Here is a 16,075-nt window from a genome sequence, read left to right on the forward strand (position 1 = left end):
GGTGTGTTTCATATGGTAACTTGGCTTAGGATGACATCATAGAGCAGCTGAGGACCTTCTTCTCAGACAATAAAGAGCTCCACAGTGCTACCTAGTGGTACAGATATTACAAAGCATTTATGATTCACACATAACCAGTGGCAGATAAAGAGTACACATCTTCGTTATGGTAAAAATAATCCTCTCTCTCTCTATGTGTATTCATAGCAATAGGACAAAATGAAAGCCTTCATTTGCTAATACAGGTCAAAAAATATTTTAACTTGTAATACTGCCACAGCTGTAAAATCTGAACTTTACACTTTATAAGGTGATCCTATCCATTGCATGGAAGTCTTGTATCAGGCTAATCAGTGATGGAGATGCATCCCATAATGTTGCTGATTTAAACATCAAAAACATAAAATGAGTGTGGACTGCACATCTTGACAGAGAAAAGAAGCCCTGGCGGCCCACTTTTTCCCTGCACTGAAATCTGTTCAGCCCTCCAGCATCTGACAGGTCTCCGGGGACTTTCCTCCCTAAGGAGGGTTCAGCGGAAAACTGGTGTTCAAAGCAGCCCAGCCCCTGCCAGATTAGCCTTGTTCGTGGAGGGCTTTTACCTCTGTGAAAAAGGATGCCACTCAGGACTCAGTGGGAAGTTGCCATCGATCGATATTAGACTCTTTCTTTCTCAGTCTATCATTGTAGAGCCAATAAGACTTTAACACTTTATTGGTTTTACTTTATTTGGACTTATGGTTTATATCTAAAGACATCACCTACCACGTCCATACAAACCTCAGAACTATACAGTACAGAGTCCTGAGACCATGATGATGTACTGTTGGTATTATGTTTTGGCTTTTCATATACTTCATTCAGCCCAATAAAACATTTATTGCTTTGCTTTGCAATGCAAATAATACGGAGCCCCGCAGGGGACATGGGAGAAAAAAAAATTAAGACGGACTTTTGCGAGATCTCGCAAAACTAACTCGGGATCTCGCAAAACTTTTGCAAGATTTCGCAAAAGTTTCATACAATATCCAAAAACATCGGAGCACTTTTGCAAATATGTGATATCTTGTAAACCGAGCAGATATCTGACGTTTACACAACTGCATTCACGCCTCAAAATATCTTAAAAATGTATTTTGTGACCCAGAAAGAGTAATATTACAACTAAGTAGCTGCCGCCATTGTTGGAATTCAACTTTTGCGAGATCTCGCAAAACTTTTGCGAGATCCCGCAAAATTCCGTCTTAATTTTTTATTTCTCCCATGTCCCCTGTGGGGCTCCGTAAAATAAAGCTATTGTAACTCATAGGAGTTCTTCTTTTTAAGCATGTAACATCTGATGACTCCCTGTTCAAAAGCAGTTTAGTTTCTATACTTATCGGGTCTCAAAACAAGAGTTTGGGTTTCAGTAGGATAATTATTAGCCAAGATGCCCATGTAAGGAAATCTGTGTCATGTTGATGCCTGCTCTGCCAAAGACTGGAAAACTCAAGCACTTTGAGCAGTGGAAGTTCTAAATACTGGAAACCTGTTGCTTAATTTTGCTTAAATTGCACATGATGAACATCACAAAAGTTAAACTACGCAGGCGTGAAGACTTACCGAACCTGTCCATCAGGCACTGTCTCTGCAGAGTGCAAAAGTCCTGAGCCACCATTTGTTATATTTTACTATGAAAATGGGAATGGGTGCTGAGATTTATAGAAACAAAAACAGAGTTTGTACTTTGTCAAGCTTTCTTGTAATTTCTTTAAGTTATCTTGAGGAATATCTTCAGGCATCTTGAAGGACATTCAAAGCGCTTCTTTGGATGTTGGCTGCCTTGTGCAGCACACTCTGTAAAATGATCCCACACTGCTTCAATGTTCAGGTCCAGGCTCTGGGGAGGCCAATGCATGACTGAAAGTGTGTCGTTGTGTTTTTCTTTCTAGGTTTGCATTTACTTCTTTAGGAGTGTGTTTAGGATCATCGTCATACTGTAAAATGGAGCAGTTACCAATGAGCTTTCCAAACTGTATAGTGGTTCAAAATCTCATGATACTTTTCATCTTCTGTAAACAGTTTTTTTTAGGCTTGCCACTTTTTTTGCTTTTTTTATACCCCTCTTGTTCAATACTGCGCACATGCCGAGAATGATCAAATAATTATCTTTGCCATTTCTTGTGTTTTTGTACAAATAATGAAAAAACCCATAAAAAACATTTTTATCTAGCATTTTCTGAAGCTGGCAGGTCCTAGAATTCGTATTGTGCTGCTGTATCTACAGCAGTAAAATTAAAGGAGGCACGGGTTTCCCTCTTGTGGTCAGACAGCCTCATTACATACATGCTCTTACTCTTTACACCCTTCGTGGCTAAAAACAGCCATGAGCTTTTTGTCCCTGAATGAAAATCATTGTTCACTTTCTAGAAAACCACCATGTGATGAACCATTAGTTCTCCACATAGCACATAAGGGCCGCCACATGACAGCAGAAGGTCACACTCCAATCATGCGCTATAAGAGTGACTGGAAAGCAGTCTGAAATGGTAACGTGGTATTTCACTTAAATCCCTGATGAAGAACTTTTGATGCTCGTAAAAAATGATATCGTAGAGGCATGAGCTTTGTGCTTGTGTCATGGAAGCAATATGACTAAGATTATAGACTTTTATCACATCTGTTAAGACAATCTTGACTGATTATATTTATCGGACTTAATTCACATGCAATTCAGTCATTTAATAACACCAACACTAAACTCAAGTGACATAATAAACATGCTTTATTGTAGAGGACAATCTGATACATGAGAACCATTAGTGCAATTTGATTTTTTCCCCCTGTTTGAACACACACAATAACATTTCATGTATTTCATGTTGCTGTGGAGCTTTACCTGAAAACAGCCATTACTGTGGATAACCTACACCATACCAATGAATGAGTCCTGTGAAATTTGTTGAAACTATGATGTGCGGAAAATCCCGAACCCCTCCAAGACAAATAAAACTAAACCCATTTGAATGTTTAGCTACTGCTACAGATAGATATCCACTGCCAGGATGCTGTTTAGTGTTTGTTTTCTCCTTTCACAGGAAAAGGGATGCAAATTTAACTGCGCTGTGTGACCATTTCAGTGTTTCATGAACATGGTGACCATAATTCTTCTTGTAAAATAAGCTAAATGCCAACAATAACTTCAGATACAGTTCACTGGGCTGTGTGATTTATATAAAAATAAAATTTGAACTTCAATATCCAGGTTACTGCTTCTTGAAAATCCTCTTGGCATCCACCCCTTCATAGTTGTAGCTCTGCAAAGACAAAAAGTGTCAATGGTTTGTGGAGACGTTTATTTATTGGGACTGAATTCGGGATCGACACCTTTGGACCTACTGACCTGCACGAGCTCTCCGCCCACCAGAGTTCTAGTAGTGGTCAGGAGCTTGTTGTTGTCTTTCCTGGTGAATTTGCCTTTCATCATGTCCCCCTCCATCTCCCATGCACCCTGGTTAAAAATATACAGTCAAAGCACTCTTTAACACTCTCCCTTACTGTTTTACATTTGCATAAAAGCGACTTTTAATTCACCGCAGAGTGAATTATTCACTGGAAACTGTTCCTTTGCTTTTAACTGCAGCTGGTTTCCACTATTTCCATTAGCAGAGAATCCATCATTCTTAAAAACAAGCTAGATTTGCCTAAAACAAACCATTTCTGGTTGCCTTTGTGCAATTATGGAACAGCACCTTGACCAAGTGCCTGTGCTTCAGTAATGTTTCTCTTTAGCGCACTCACTGAGACTTCAGTGCCATCAGCCAGGGTGTAGTCGAACGGAACGCCCAGAGTGAAGTCAACCTCTTTGGTGCGCAAAGTGCTGGACTCTTTGACGTGAAACTTGTCCCCGTTCTGCTCGATGGTGATCTTCAGGTTGTCGTGCTCTGCCACCTTGCGTTTCACAAGATTAACACCTTGTAAAACACAAAAAAGCATAGAAATATGAAACTGGATTGTTGAATGAATAGTTATTGGTCATTAACCCCTTGAGGTGATTTTATAGCCACATGATAGTGATTAGTGTTATAATCAGTCCTAAGATGAATGCTGTTACAACAACTACATTAAAACCTAACATCTCACTGCTCTGTGCAGCACCTGCACAACCATACTGAACTCTATGGAAACACAGTTACACACATTATCCTCATAAATTCACACGGCCAGGCTCAGAAAAAACAGAGTTTAAGTGCATGGCTTGACAGTGAGCTAAACACTGTCAAGTGCTCTCACACACACTCACCCATTTGCTCCATGAACTTGACATAGTTCTCACTGCGGTCGATCTTCCAGGTTCCATTAAAGGACATGGCTGCAGGTTTGTCGGGTTGAAGGCAGCTGATGATGAAGCGCTACAGCAGACCGTGAGATTGTGATTCCCCAAAGGCCTCAATTTATACACATCCACCCCTCCTTGAGCTGGCATGGAAGATGCTGTTCTTTATCTCACTGATTATCTGTCTGCTGATGTGGCCATTTAAAGACGGTGTCAAATGTAGGCCGATAGCTGCATGACCTCAAGGATACGCTGATAAATGACAGGAGGGCAACTCCCCTCTGCGAATCTGGCACAGTTAAACACTGTTGCACTGTTCTGCAGGGGGAAAAGAAAGGAGGGAGTTGTTTGAATGGGTGCCCCTTTCTACTGCTCAATCTTTTCATTGTCACACAGTTTGTGCCTAGCATGAAAATGATGGTCCATTTAACAATGCATCCTTAGTGTGGCCTCATAGAGGACCCCAAACTTTCTATTTAGGACAGTTTGAGGACAATGTTAGTGTCAGCAAAGTTTCAGAACTGTAAAACTTTATTAACTTTATTTATATTTTCAAACAACATTAGGTTTATGAGTATTAAAAAAACCAAAACTTGCATAGGCATGCATGCAATCCACCAGAATGAGTTTTTGTCACTGTTAAGTATTGTTGACTAAAAATATAATCCGTCTGTTTTAGGTCTCCATCAACTGACTTGTGGGATAACATTAAAAACAAACTGGATGTATGTTTTTATGAGCTTTAGAGATGAAAATAATGTTACCTTTACCAAAAGTGTTTCCAAAACTATCACCATCTGTAGCCCCACAACCCTGTCAGATGGACCCAAGCCCAAAAACCACCTCACAAGACTTCTCGAGGTAAAATGTGTTCATTTAAACATATTTTAAGCTTTATTTAGACTTTTTATTTTTATGTTTTTACCATTCATTGTTGTTTCATGTTCACCTTTAACAGTTTAGCTTGCATTGTTTCAATTGTTCGTCCAAAACTGCTAGCTAAACGTTTAACTGCTAGCCATAGCATTAGCGAAACAAATCAAGCTTTCATCAGTAATGTTTAGCTAATAAGTTAAATGGTTTACCTAGAATAATTATCAAACACGTTCTGTTGTCTTAGCACTCTCTCGTTTGTCTATTTCCTGCATTTTATCCGTTACCCTTGCTTAACTTTTAACATTTTTTCATCCAACCTGTTCAGAGTTGCTACAGATCTTTATGTTACTTGTTTTTAGTCACTTGTGATAGTTTTATTGTATGGCATCTGCCTAATGTGAACGTACCTGCTGCAGTAAACTACATGTGTGTTTTATGGCTGGTGACTGTAGTTTTAAACTGTAGTTTAGTTTTTACTGTACATGTGAGGCTGTCACAAGTCCCCAGTCTGCTAGGGGAGACCAAGTTAGTTTCTAAATGATTTTTTTGACAACATGAATAACCGACATAACTTACTCCACCAAGAAAACATTTTCATGCAATAAATATTATGAAAAATGATAAATATGAATGGATTTTCAAACATAATAGCACTGTTAGCACAATGTTGATGAGGTTTAAGATGCATTCTTAGGGAGAGCAGACGAGATAGAGGACAAAACACTGCGGGTATTGTCCTTAATTGTCATTAAGCTTGTGTCCATGGACAATGGGGCACTATAGCTGCATTCTTGAGCGGTAAAGCTGCACTCGGAGCTGCACAGCTCACTACATGAATACTGAATACTCTCTGTATACCTCTAGAGTTCCTCTCAGTCACCAAGAGATGCCACTTCCATTTAACAATGAAGCGGGTAAATCCAAACCGAAAGACACAGATGATGAAATAACACAGATCATATTTTAGATCTTGTTCACCAGTCAGTGTCAGTATCAGTGACATTTCCATATTCACTGCACACTCCTTGGCCCAAAATACAGCTGGGGTTGAAGCTACAGGATTCACATAAAAATGTGAGCAGTAGCAGCTGCAAAGGCCAAATGTTAGCGGTATGTGCGTCAGCTCAAAAACTCCTCACACTTTAAGCCCTGCTCGCTGCTGTTGTGTTTAATTGTGGTAATAATCTACCAACTGCGGTGCCAGTGTTGTAAATTTGCTGCTAAATTGTAATTTACAACAAAGCATGTATATATAATCCTAGTAATTTATATTTTACAAGGCACTCATTAGCACTAGCTTTGTTAACTTTGACAAAGCTACCTTTTGTCCCTGTTTCAAGTCTTTATTTGGCCTAACTGGCTGCTATAGTTTCATAACATGAACAGCAATTAAATAGTTTTGCAATTTATCTTACTAACCTCCAAATATTACTAAGAGGTAATTACAGCATTGTTACTTGATTACTTCCACACCACCTTTACTGCAGTCAATAAAAGACAGTTTGTACTTTGACTTTTGATTGTAATGACCTGATACGATGCCTCTGGTAAATTGAAGAGATAACTAGTGAGAATGTGACAGATAACAAATTTTTCTTTCCAACTTGTAATGCATTCAGTGTTTAATGATCTTTCTGTGAAGATATCTCTGCATCTACTGTGTGAGTTTGTACTATCACTCCTTTATAAAATTAGTAAAAGGGTATTGTATTCCATTCTTTTTTAAATATATATATTTTGGTCATGATTTTTCATAATGATTTTCCTCAGTTATTCTTAATAATCCTACATCATACTAGTAGATGAATATAATAACACCTCAGTGTGTGTGCGTGTGTGTGTGTGTGTGTGTGTGTGTATGTATGTGTTCTTATCAGATTTGATTCACAGTGCTGGGACAAAAAAAACTCTTTATTTTGATTGGTGTCAGTGCATCTATGACATCATCTTGGTCGTTATCAAGAGAAAAAAATTAAAATTTGGGGGGTTTTTACAAAAACATCAAGGTTTTTTCATTTATATTTTTCTTATTAGTGCTTAAGAGTTCGGGGTCACTTTTTAAAGTGCAGCACATAAATTGATTAGAATGGTGATTTGTGATGATTTATTAGGCTTTAAACAGGAGGCATGAACTTTGGAACCAGTTGCTGAACTCTGGCCTCTGTAAGTAGATAGCAGTGCAATAGGGTAAGCCTAAATGTACTCATCTGCCACTTTGTTAGGTACAACTGTTCACTCAATCTGTTCAGCCAGTCATACGGCATCAACTTCACTGGACATATAGATGTCAAGGTCAAGGTCAAGGTAGGTCAAGGTAACTTTATTTATACCCAAAGGCAAGGTAAATTTGCTTTACAGAAAAATGACAGCATTTGGCATCCCTTTAAAAACACAAACAAAAAGATGTGGTAAAGATGACCTGCTGAAGGTAAAACTGAGCATCTGTATGGGGAAGAAAGTGATTTAAGTGACTCTGAAAGTGCCTGATGGGTTGGTCTAAGTATTCAGTATCTGCTGATCTACTGGGTAAAAATGCCTCGTTGATGTCAGAGCTCAGAGGAGAAAGGCCAGGCTGCTTTGAGCTGATAAGAAGGCAAAACTAAACTAAATAACTGCTCATTATAACCAAGGTATGCAACTCTGAAAACACACTAAAGCAGCAGAAAACCTTCCTGTCAGCTATGGGCAGGAAACCAAGGTTTAGAAATGCTCGACAAAAGTGGACAATGCAAGACTGGACAACATCTGATGAGTCGCAATTTTTCATGCGTGTAAAATTTGGTACAAGATGAAAGCATGGATCCATCCTGCCTTGTATCAACAAGGTGGTGTAATGTGTGGGGGATAATTACTTGCCACACTTTGAGCTGCTTAGTATCAACTGAGCATTATTTAAACACCACAGCTTTCCTAAATATTGTTGTCGGCCATGTCCATCCCTTTATAACCACAGTGCACTCTTCTTCTGATTACACCATGTCATCTTAAACTGGATTCTTGAACATAATGAGTTCACAATCCAATAAAGCGCCTTTGGGTTGTGGAGGAACAGGAGATCCTCATCATGGATGTGCGGCCAACAAGTCCGCAGCAACTGTGTGATGCTATCATGTCAACATGAACCAAACTCTCTGAGAATGTGCCATGAAGAGTTAATACATTTCTGAAGGATAAAGATGGTGTCCAACCCAGTACTATAGCAAGGTGCACCTGATTCAGTAAAGGACTAGATGTTACAATCCCTGAAATTCCATTGCTTTAAATGGCGAAAATCTCGAGGGATGGCTGTTATGAGGCAGCCCAGAAACTTTACCAGTGGTGCACATTGTTGTGTGCCTCAACTTTCGGTCTTTTACTTGAGCTAATCTGCCATTTTTTTTCCTTGGTTAAGTTTAGGGATTAGAGATCTGATCTAGATTATCATATTCAAATTTGGGACACATCGTCAGTAGTGGACCTTGGATTCACCGGGTGTTTCGGCCATTATCACTAGAAACCCTCATCCAAGGAGGCCCTGCCAGGGTTGATCAGGCCCTGGAGAGTTATTTGTTTTCTACAGTTTATTTTCTTTGATCTATTCACTGCAACTGAGAAATAATATTTACCTCTTTAACATTTATGGAGCCTCACTTCTTCAAAGGGATTGAAAAGGTGATAGAGACAAGTAAGACAAAGGGGACAAGAGAGGAGAGAACAGAGAGGAGAACTGGAAGGGGGGCACTTAATCTGGCTTCCCACACCTCCCCGCCGGATCGGGCTGTACAATGCTGTTTGCTCGATGTAAATTGATTTATTGGCAGACATGTACAGATAAAGAAATTTTTTTAGTAAAAAGGGAGGAAGAGAAAAACCTAGAAATGATACTATGTATATGTTGAAAATGTTACAATTTTACTAGAAAATGTATTTAGTTTTATTTAGAGGTGAAATGTTTTTTTGCTGGAACGTCGGATTTTAGTTCCCTGCCCTCATGCTTGCCTTTAAGGATCAAACTTGATGGACTTGCCGCTATTGCGTCGAGCTACCTGGCGGGCTCTTCAACTGGTGGGGGAGGTCGTCACATCTTGCAGGAGCTTTCCTCTCTTCAGGAACTCTCTGCAGGAGGGGGAGATACAGGAGAGGTGGAGGAAGATCTCAGCCTGGGCGTCTATTGTCTTATGTAGTCTGGAAGATGAGTGGATGGTGGGGTGGGTGCAGTTTTCTCTGTGGTGGGGTTGGGTGGACTGTCCCGGGCTCTGTGGGGCCGGGCGGCGCTGCTGCACTGGGCCCCGGTCTGGATGGGCCTGGGCCCCCTTTCCCTGGCGGGACGCGGAGTATGGGGGTGCCTACTGGGGTCAGCGGGGGAGCTGGCCCCAGGGAGGGGTCACTTGCCCCTCCCTTCCTTCCCTCCCCATCTCCAGCTGCCTCCCTCTTCCCGCTCCACCACAACCACCCACACATGCAGGGCCTTGGAGTAGGGGTATGTCACCAGGGTGCAGACGAGGCTAGCTCCATGCCCTCCTGGGTTTTAAATGCACCTTAGAACACACATGCATCAACACTACAATGAGCGGGTGGAGGGAGGTTTGGAGTCTTCTCTCACCCCCGTTCTCTGCGGCCTGCTGGAGCGGGGGGGCTAGGAGGAGGAGTTGGCCGTCCGACTGCGGTCTGGAGTGTGGAGCCTTCCTGCTGCTGTGGAGTTGGGGCGGTCTGCCTCCCCCCACACACACCGCAGGGAAAAGGGTAACACCACCTGGGTCTGGGTGCAGTTCCCCCTTCCAGGGGCAAGGGTACCTAGACCCGGTTTGTAGAGTACGCTTGGGGAGTGTGATCGTGTGTACAGCGTCTCTTTATGTCTGTCTCCACGTTGGTTGAGTGTGGAGTAAGTGCATATGAGAGCATGAGGGTGGGAATGGATGTTTGTATCTGTGTGTGCCTGTATGTCTGTGTCTATATGTCAGGTTGGGTATCAGACGCCACCTCTCTGGGGACATCTCAGGCCCTCCAAGGTATGGAGGCCTATGTCCCCCCACCACCACTTCCCCCTGCCAGTGGCGGACCCCCTCAGACATCGGTGTGTTGGTGGTTCTTTGTGTCCGGGGATGGGCGTCCAGGTACACACCGGCTCACTCCTTGGTGGCTGCTTGTTGGGGCCTGGAGCCTGGGGCTCGCTCGGGCCACTTCGGAGGTGGGGTGCCCCCGGCCTCTCGGCCTGGGGCTTGGTCACTCAGGCACAGCTGGCTGCCGGCGGAGCTCACGGGTGCGTCACTGCAACCTCCTCTGGCTTCTGCTCCGTGGCTGCTGAGTGAACCCTCATCTGGGACTCTCCTCAGCTCTTTCTGGGACAGTGGCGCGGCTGCCCCTCTGTTGGTCTTCCTTGGTCTCTTGTGTTCTGGGGGCCTCTGGATGTCTGGAGTTTTGATCTCCTCCATACCCGCTTCATGCCCTGGAGGACGGGGCAGTGGCCCCCCCCACACCCTCTAGCAGATCATTACATGAAGGAACCTTTTTTTAAAAAAAACAAGCGCGTCCATGCTCACAGGTGTACACACGGGTGATCACACCCACAAACTACACCCTTTTTGGCTCCTACCTCAAAGCACACTGTGTTCTGTTGATCTTATGTGCTGCGCAATAATGTTTAATATTTAGTATTTACTGTCATATTCCCATATATCATTGTGATGTTGTTTATTCTATTACTCTTGTTCTCTTCTGCTGGTTTTCTTTTTTCTTTCTCAGCAGGTGACCCAGGTTATCGATATATGCATTTTTTTTCTTTCTTTTTTTTTTTGCTGCCCATTCTGTTGGTTTTTGTTTTGTGCCCTTCTCCCCCGTCCCTCTTCTCAGCTGTTTCTCTTTCCCTCTTTTTTTCTCCCCTTCTTTCCCCCAGTCAAATCTGTCCCGTATTCAGCAAGTGAAAATAAAATAAACAATAAAAGGTGAATCAAATGGACCATTACGGCAAGGCTGGGATGGTCAATTTGGTAAAGTAAATCCGTTGGGTATCTTTCTTTGCCTTTAGACAATAATTCTGATGGCAAAAGAGCCAAACGGGACAGGCAAAAAGAAAAAAAAAGAAAAAGAAAAAAAGATCAAACTTGATAAGAAAGATCTGTGATGCAGTGCTCCATCTAGTGGACCACTGATAGAGCTGCTGTGTCACTTTACTGTAGGCAGACTGCTCACGCCGAGACTGATCAACAAGTCAAATGCGCTTCTAAACATTTCTGAAGTTGCTCTTTCAGACTGAATTTCAAAATAAAAAACTAATAATTGGCATTTTTTTAGTCTGTAGATGTCAGGTTTGCATATTTACAGAGCAGTCCCATAAGAAATAGTTTCTCCATTAATTATAACACCAGGTAAATGTTAAATTTCAGTCAGGTTTGGCTGGCATTTCGCCTGAGCTGTTGAAAGCCAACCACTGCTGTGCCAAATCTCCTGATGTCTGCATACATAGTGTAAGCACAATCCCTGGCCTAAAAATATACCCAGAACCTCTGGAGAGTAACTGAAAGTCAATATTATTGAGGCTTAGCAATGAGGCAATATTTGAATTTCAAATGAGTCTCAGACAGTAGAGAAAGGAAGCATTCAGTCACACAGACAGGAGTGCACACAGATGATGAAAAAGCGGGCACGTGACCCAGCGCTGTCAAATAGCCAGCGCATTATGCGTAAAGAGAAACACTGTTTCTGTGAGAGGAAATGGGATAATTGATCCAAATTAGGAGAGAGTGACCTAAAGCGAGGGCCAGTGAAAGGCAGAACGTAAGCAGTGTTAATACGTCTCCAGGTCCATACAACGCTGTGACAGGAGCGAATGAATTTAAATTCAGCACCACCTCTTGAAGACACTTAATTTTTATGGTTTCCCAGTTATTTCAGTGTTTTAGTGCATCTTAAATCAGACCTATAATCAAATCAAAGTCCTCAAAATCACGAAACAAAATTGTAATCTTAATTGCTGGCTGTCTTCTCAGTGCATCCCCTATCCAACGCTTCACCCTTCCATATTTATTTTCCCTCGCTGACGGTGCGTTCCAACTCTGAGTGAGGGATTACACGCACGGCTTGGCCTACATCCTACAGCCTCTGCTGAGACTAGTGCTGCCACCCACCACAGGACTTCGGCTGCTCCGGGGGGCTACCAGCATGGCTGGGGTGTGGGTTCGCAAATGATCCAGGACGAGGCGCCATGCAGTGCCACCCTTTAAGCAGGCTCCTTAAAGAAAAGACCTCCGATAGGCTTGTAAAGAGTGCACATGTTGACACCAGCTGGATGACAGAGTTGCATAACTTAAACACACACACACACACACACACATTAGCTGCAACATGTGTATTCTGTTATACACAGTTATTTTCTGTCAGTCTCCTTTTGAACGTGAGCTGACTGCTGGTACACGGGCCAACCAGTTCATTCTTTCAAAAATTTAAACGTTCTCTATGAAATGTAAGTTTTTTAGGTCAAATTAGAATATGTGATGAAATCTTTCAAGGAATTTTACACATTCAGTCAACAAGCAACAAAAAACAAGAATAACCCATTATCATTTATTTGTTTTAGTTTCAAATGAGAGAAAAAACAAAATCAGATATCGAGTGAGTTGCAACATCTAAATGAACAAGCAGGTTGGGATAGGGGGTCAGTGGTTAGCACGGTCGACTCACAGAAAAAAGGTTCTGGGTTTGAACCCACTGACCTTTCTCTATGGAGTTTACATATCTGTGTGTGTGGGTTACCTCAGGGTGCTCTCTGACTTCCTCCCACAGACCAAAAACGTGCATGCTGTGTGACTGTGAGAGTGTGTGGTTGTCTGTCTCTCTGTGTTGGCCCCGTATTCCATCCTACGTCAACCCCCTCCCTCGTTACGACGTTAAACTGGAGGAACAGAAGAAAGCGAATCGCTGGAACAGATGAAATAACCTTTAATTTGTTGCTGATGAAAACAAGAAAAAAGAAAGTAACACAAAAACTATGATGAAATATATTGCCACTTTCGCCAACGAATAAAAATGAGATGAAAATGTTCTGCAGAGATGAGATCCAATCAGAAGTCATCTCCATGTGCAGTAAAGTTGATCTGCCCCCGAGACACGGTACATAATGTCAAAATGTCAACGCTTGGAAGCAAGAGAAAAGCAGCCATATGGACACGTTTCACATTTTATGTCAATAAATAAGACACTTTATTAACCACGTGGAGCAACTCTCACCAGTAAAAACAAGACAAACTTTTACTCTAGTCAATGAACCAACTTTAGAAATAGTTCGCTACAATCTCATGATATTTATAATCCGGGGCAGTAGTATGAGAAGACCTAGCGCCGGGTTTTGAATTAGCATATCGCAGAAATCGTCCGCAATGGTTCTTTGTTGTACACGACTGAATTCGCCATTGCAGCCAGGTCTCCATGACACTACATTCATTAGTCATACTGATAAGGATCTCAATCAGCATCTGTGTACGTTTGTTTAATCACAATAACAAGGAAGGAGGCCAAGTTCTGCAGCTGCACTTTGGAATTATTTTTAGAGATGATCTCTAAAGGGCCCCAAAATGAGCAAAATAAAATGCCAAAATCCATAAAAATCCATGCAGCTGATCAAATAAACTTTAGATTCAAATTCTAATTCAAAAGACAGGGGTAGGTGAACACCGCTGGAAATCAACATGAAGCTTTACAGCTATTTTTTCTCCATTACTTCCTGTACAGGATGCCTGAAGCCTCGGCTAATTAATAGTGAGTTCAATATAATAAGAAGTGTAAGAGCAGCAAAAATAAAGTGTAAGATTTTTCAGTATGAGGGTTGCAGATAAGTACAGGGAGTGCAGAATTATTAGGCAAATGAGTATTTTGTCCACATCATCCTCTTCATGCATGTTGTCTTACTCCAAGCTGTATAGGCTCGAAAGCCTACTACCAATTAAGCATATTAGGTGATGTGCATCTCTGTAATGAGAAGGGGTGTGGTCTAATGACATCAACACCCTATATCAGGTGTGCATAATTATTAGGCAACGTCCTTTCCTTTGGCAAAATGGGTCAAAAGAAGGACTTGACAGGCTCAGAAAAGTCAAAAATAGTGAGATATCTTGCAGAGGGATGCAGCAGTCTCAAAATTGCAAAGCTTCTGAAGCGTGATCATCGAACAATCAAGCGTTTCATTCAAAATAGTCAACAGGGTCGCAAGAAGCGTGTGGAAAAACCAAGGCGCAAAATAACTGCCCATGAACTGAGAAAAGTCAAGCGTGCAGCTGCCAAGATGCCACTTGCCACCAGTTTGGCCATATTTCAGAGCTGCAACATCACTGGAGTGCCCAAAAGCGCAAGGTGTGCAATACTCAGAGACATGGCCAAGGTAAGAAAGGCTGAAAGACGACCACCATTGAACAAGACACACAAGCTGAAACGTCAAGACTGGGCCAAGAAATATCTCAAGACTGGTTTTTCTAAGGTTTTATGGACTGATGAAATGAGAGTGAGTCTTGATGGGCCAGATGGATGGGCCCGTGGCTGGATTGGTAAAGGGCAGAGAGCTCCAGTCCGACTCAGACGCCAGCAAGGTGGAGGTGGAGTACTGGTTTGGGCTGGTATCATCAAAGATGAGCTTGTGGGGCCTTTTCAGGTTGAGGATGGAGTCAAGCTCAACTCCCAGTCCTACTGCCAGTTTCTGGAAGACCACAGCAAATTCAAAAGTGTTAAATGTTTTGGTGTTAGTAGTCTTCTTGTAAAAGTAGAGTTAATTTTACTCTAAGCAGAGTCACATTCTTTTAATGTAACTCTGAGGTGTAAAATGATAGTAGTTAAAATCGAGTGTTAAAAATGAGTGTTTCTCTGTCAAATCTGGAGGTGTTACAATGGAAACATTAACTCTTGACCTCTTAACTCTGAACTCCTACAGGGGCTATGACACCAATAGAGTAAATTCACAGACTCCGCCCCCAGCACGGCTCCAATCGAAGCTGAAATGAAGCCGTTTCAGAACATTTTGCTCTACATATTTGAGTTGTTTGCCATGCTTGGTAAGTCATTTTTTTCAAAGATTGTTTCAATTATTTCTATTAGCTTTTACTTCTGTGGCTCTTTGGAGTTGAGACAAAGCTGTGTGAAAGGCATTAGCCATGTTGCTCGCTGATAGCACAATATTCTGTTTTAGCTAGCTGAAAGGTATTGTTTGCGGGCAAATACCACAGCATTGAAAAAAGCTTGCATGTGAATTTTCAGTCAAACTTTTGGTCAAATACACCTAAAACAATGTCTAGAATGTGAAATGTTGGTATAATGGTGCTACTTGGAGCCTGAAAACGATCGCACATATAAAAAAAATAAAAAAAAAAAACGAGCAAACAGCAGTAGCTGACGTCCTGACTGGGTTCTACGGTAGCATTTAGATCCCTCCAGAGTTTGGTGCACACGGTTTAGGTAAAAATGAAAAAGGTTGAGGTTTTACATTTAGTTCAGTATTACCTGTTGCCTGTGTCCTTGTCTTTTGGGAAAATACTTTACACAAGTAATGGCTCAAAGAGGATTCCTTTTTTTTTTTTTTTTTTTTTTTTTTTTTTTTTTTACTGTGCTGCAATTGTTTACTGGATTATTTGTGCCATTTAATTAATGTCAACAAATTTTTATTCAATCTCCGCACAGGATATGCTTGTGAAGATGGAATATGGGGGAGAGCAGAAGTGCGTTGAAGTTCCACAAAGTGATGAATGAAGGACATGCATATTGTATTGAAGAAATAAGTGATGAGAATGCTGTTATTTGCATTTACCATGTCAGACCTTTTGATAAACAAAATTCTAATGAAAGTGAGAACATGTACACTGTTACATCTTTCAGAAAATGTTTTGAAATTGTGGTGCACAGTTCAGAATAAATGTTTTTCAAAAACCA

The 16,075-nt window shown here is 41.6% G+C and overlaps 1 protein-coding gene and 1 long non-coding RNA gene across 2 annotated transcripts; one reads left to right on the top strand and one right to left on the bottom strand.

Annotated features, from left to right (window-relative positions):
- Positions 1-2,741: 2,741 nt before the first annotated feature.
- On the bottom strand, positions 2,742-4,637 carry LOC146714995 (fatty acid-binding protein, intestinal-like). Its single transcript, XM_085451353.1, has 4 exons — positions 4,283-4,637; positions 3,781-3,953; positions 3,383-3,490; positions 2,742-3,296 (listed from the first exon to the last, which is right to left on the bottom strand). The coding sequence occupies exons 1-4, from the start codon at positions 4,347-4,349 to the stop codon at positions 3,246-3,248; spliced, it is 399 nt and encodes a 132-aa protein (XP_085307479.1). The 5' UTR covers positions 4,350-4,637; the 3' UTR covers positions 2,742-3,245.
- A 10,225-nt stretch (positions 4,638-14,862) lies between these two features.
- On the top strand, positions 14,863-16,075 carry LOC146714996 (uncharacterized). The gene is made up of 2 exons (XR_014919317.1): positions 14,863-15,204; positions 15,827-16,075. It is a non-coding gene; the product is annotated as an uncharacterized LOC146714996 (long non-coding RNA).

Source organism: Copadichromis virginalis, linkage group LG3 (genome assembly GCF_057382275.1).
Source record: "Copadichromis virginalis isolate Kocher_CV1m ecotype Utaka linkage group LG3, C_Virginalis_male_GT1.1, whole genome shotgun sequence".
NCBI classification, from domain to species: domain Eukaryota; kingdom Metazoa; phylum Chordata; class Actinopteri; order Cichliformes; family Cichlidae; genus Copadichromis; species Copadichromis virginalis.

Excerpts from the sequence above, each read along its gene's own strand:
- LOC146714995 (XM_085451353.1), bottom strand. The coding sequence starts at position 4,349 with ATGTCCTTTAATGGAACCTGGAAGATCGACCGCAGTGAGAACTATGTC. Across the intron at positions 3,954-4,282 it reads CAAGTTCATGGAGCAAATGG|GTGTTAATCTTGTGAAACGC; the intron begins GTGAGTGTGTGT and ends GTGTTTTACAAG. Across the intron at positions 3,297-3,382 it reads TGGGCGGAGAGCTCGTGCAG|AGCTACAACTATGAAGGGGT; the intron begins GTCAGTAGGTCC and ends TTGTCTTTGCAG.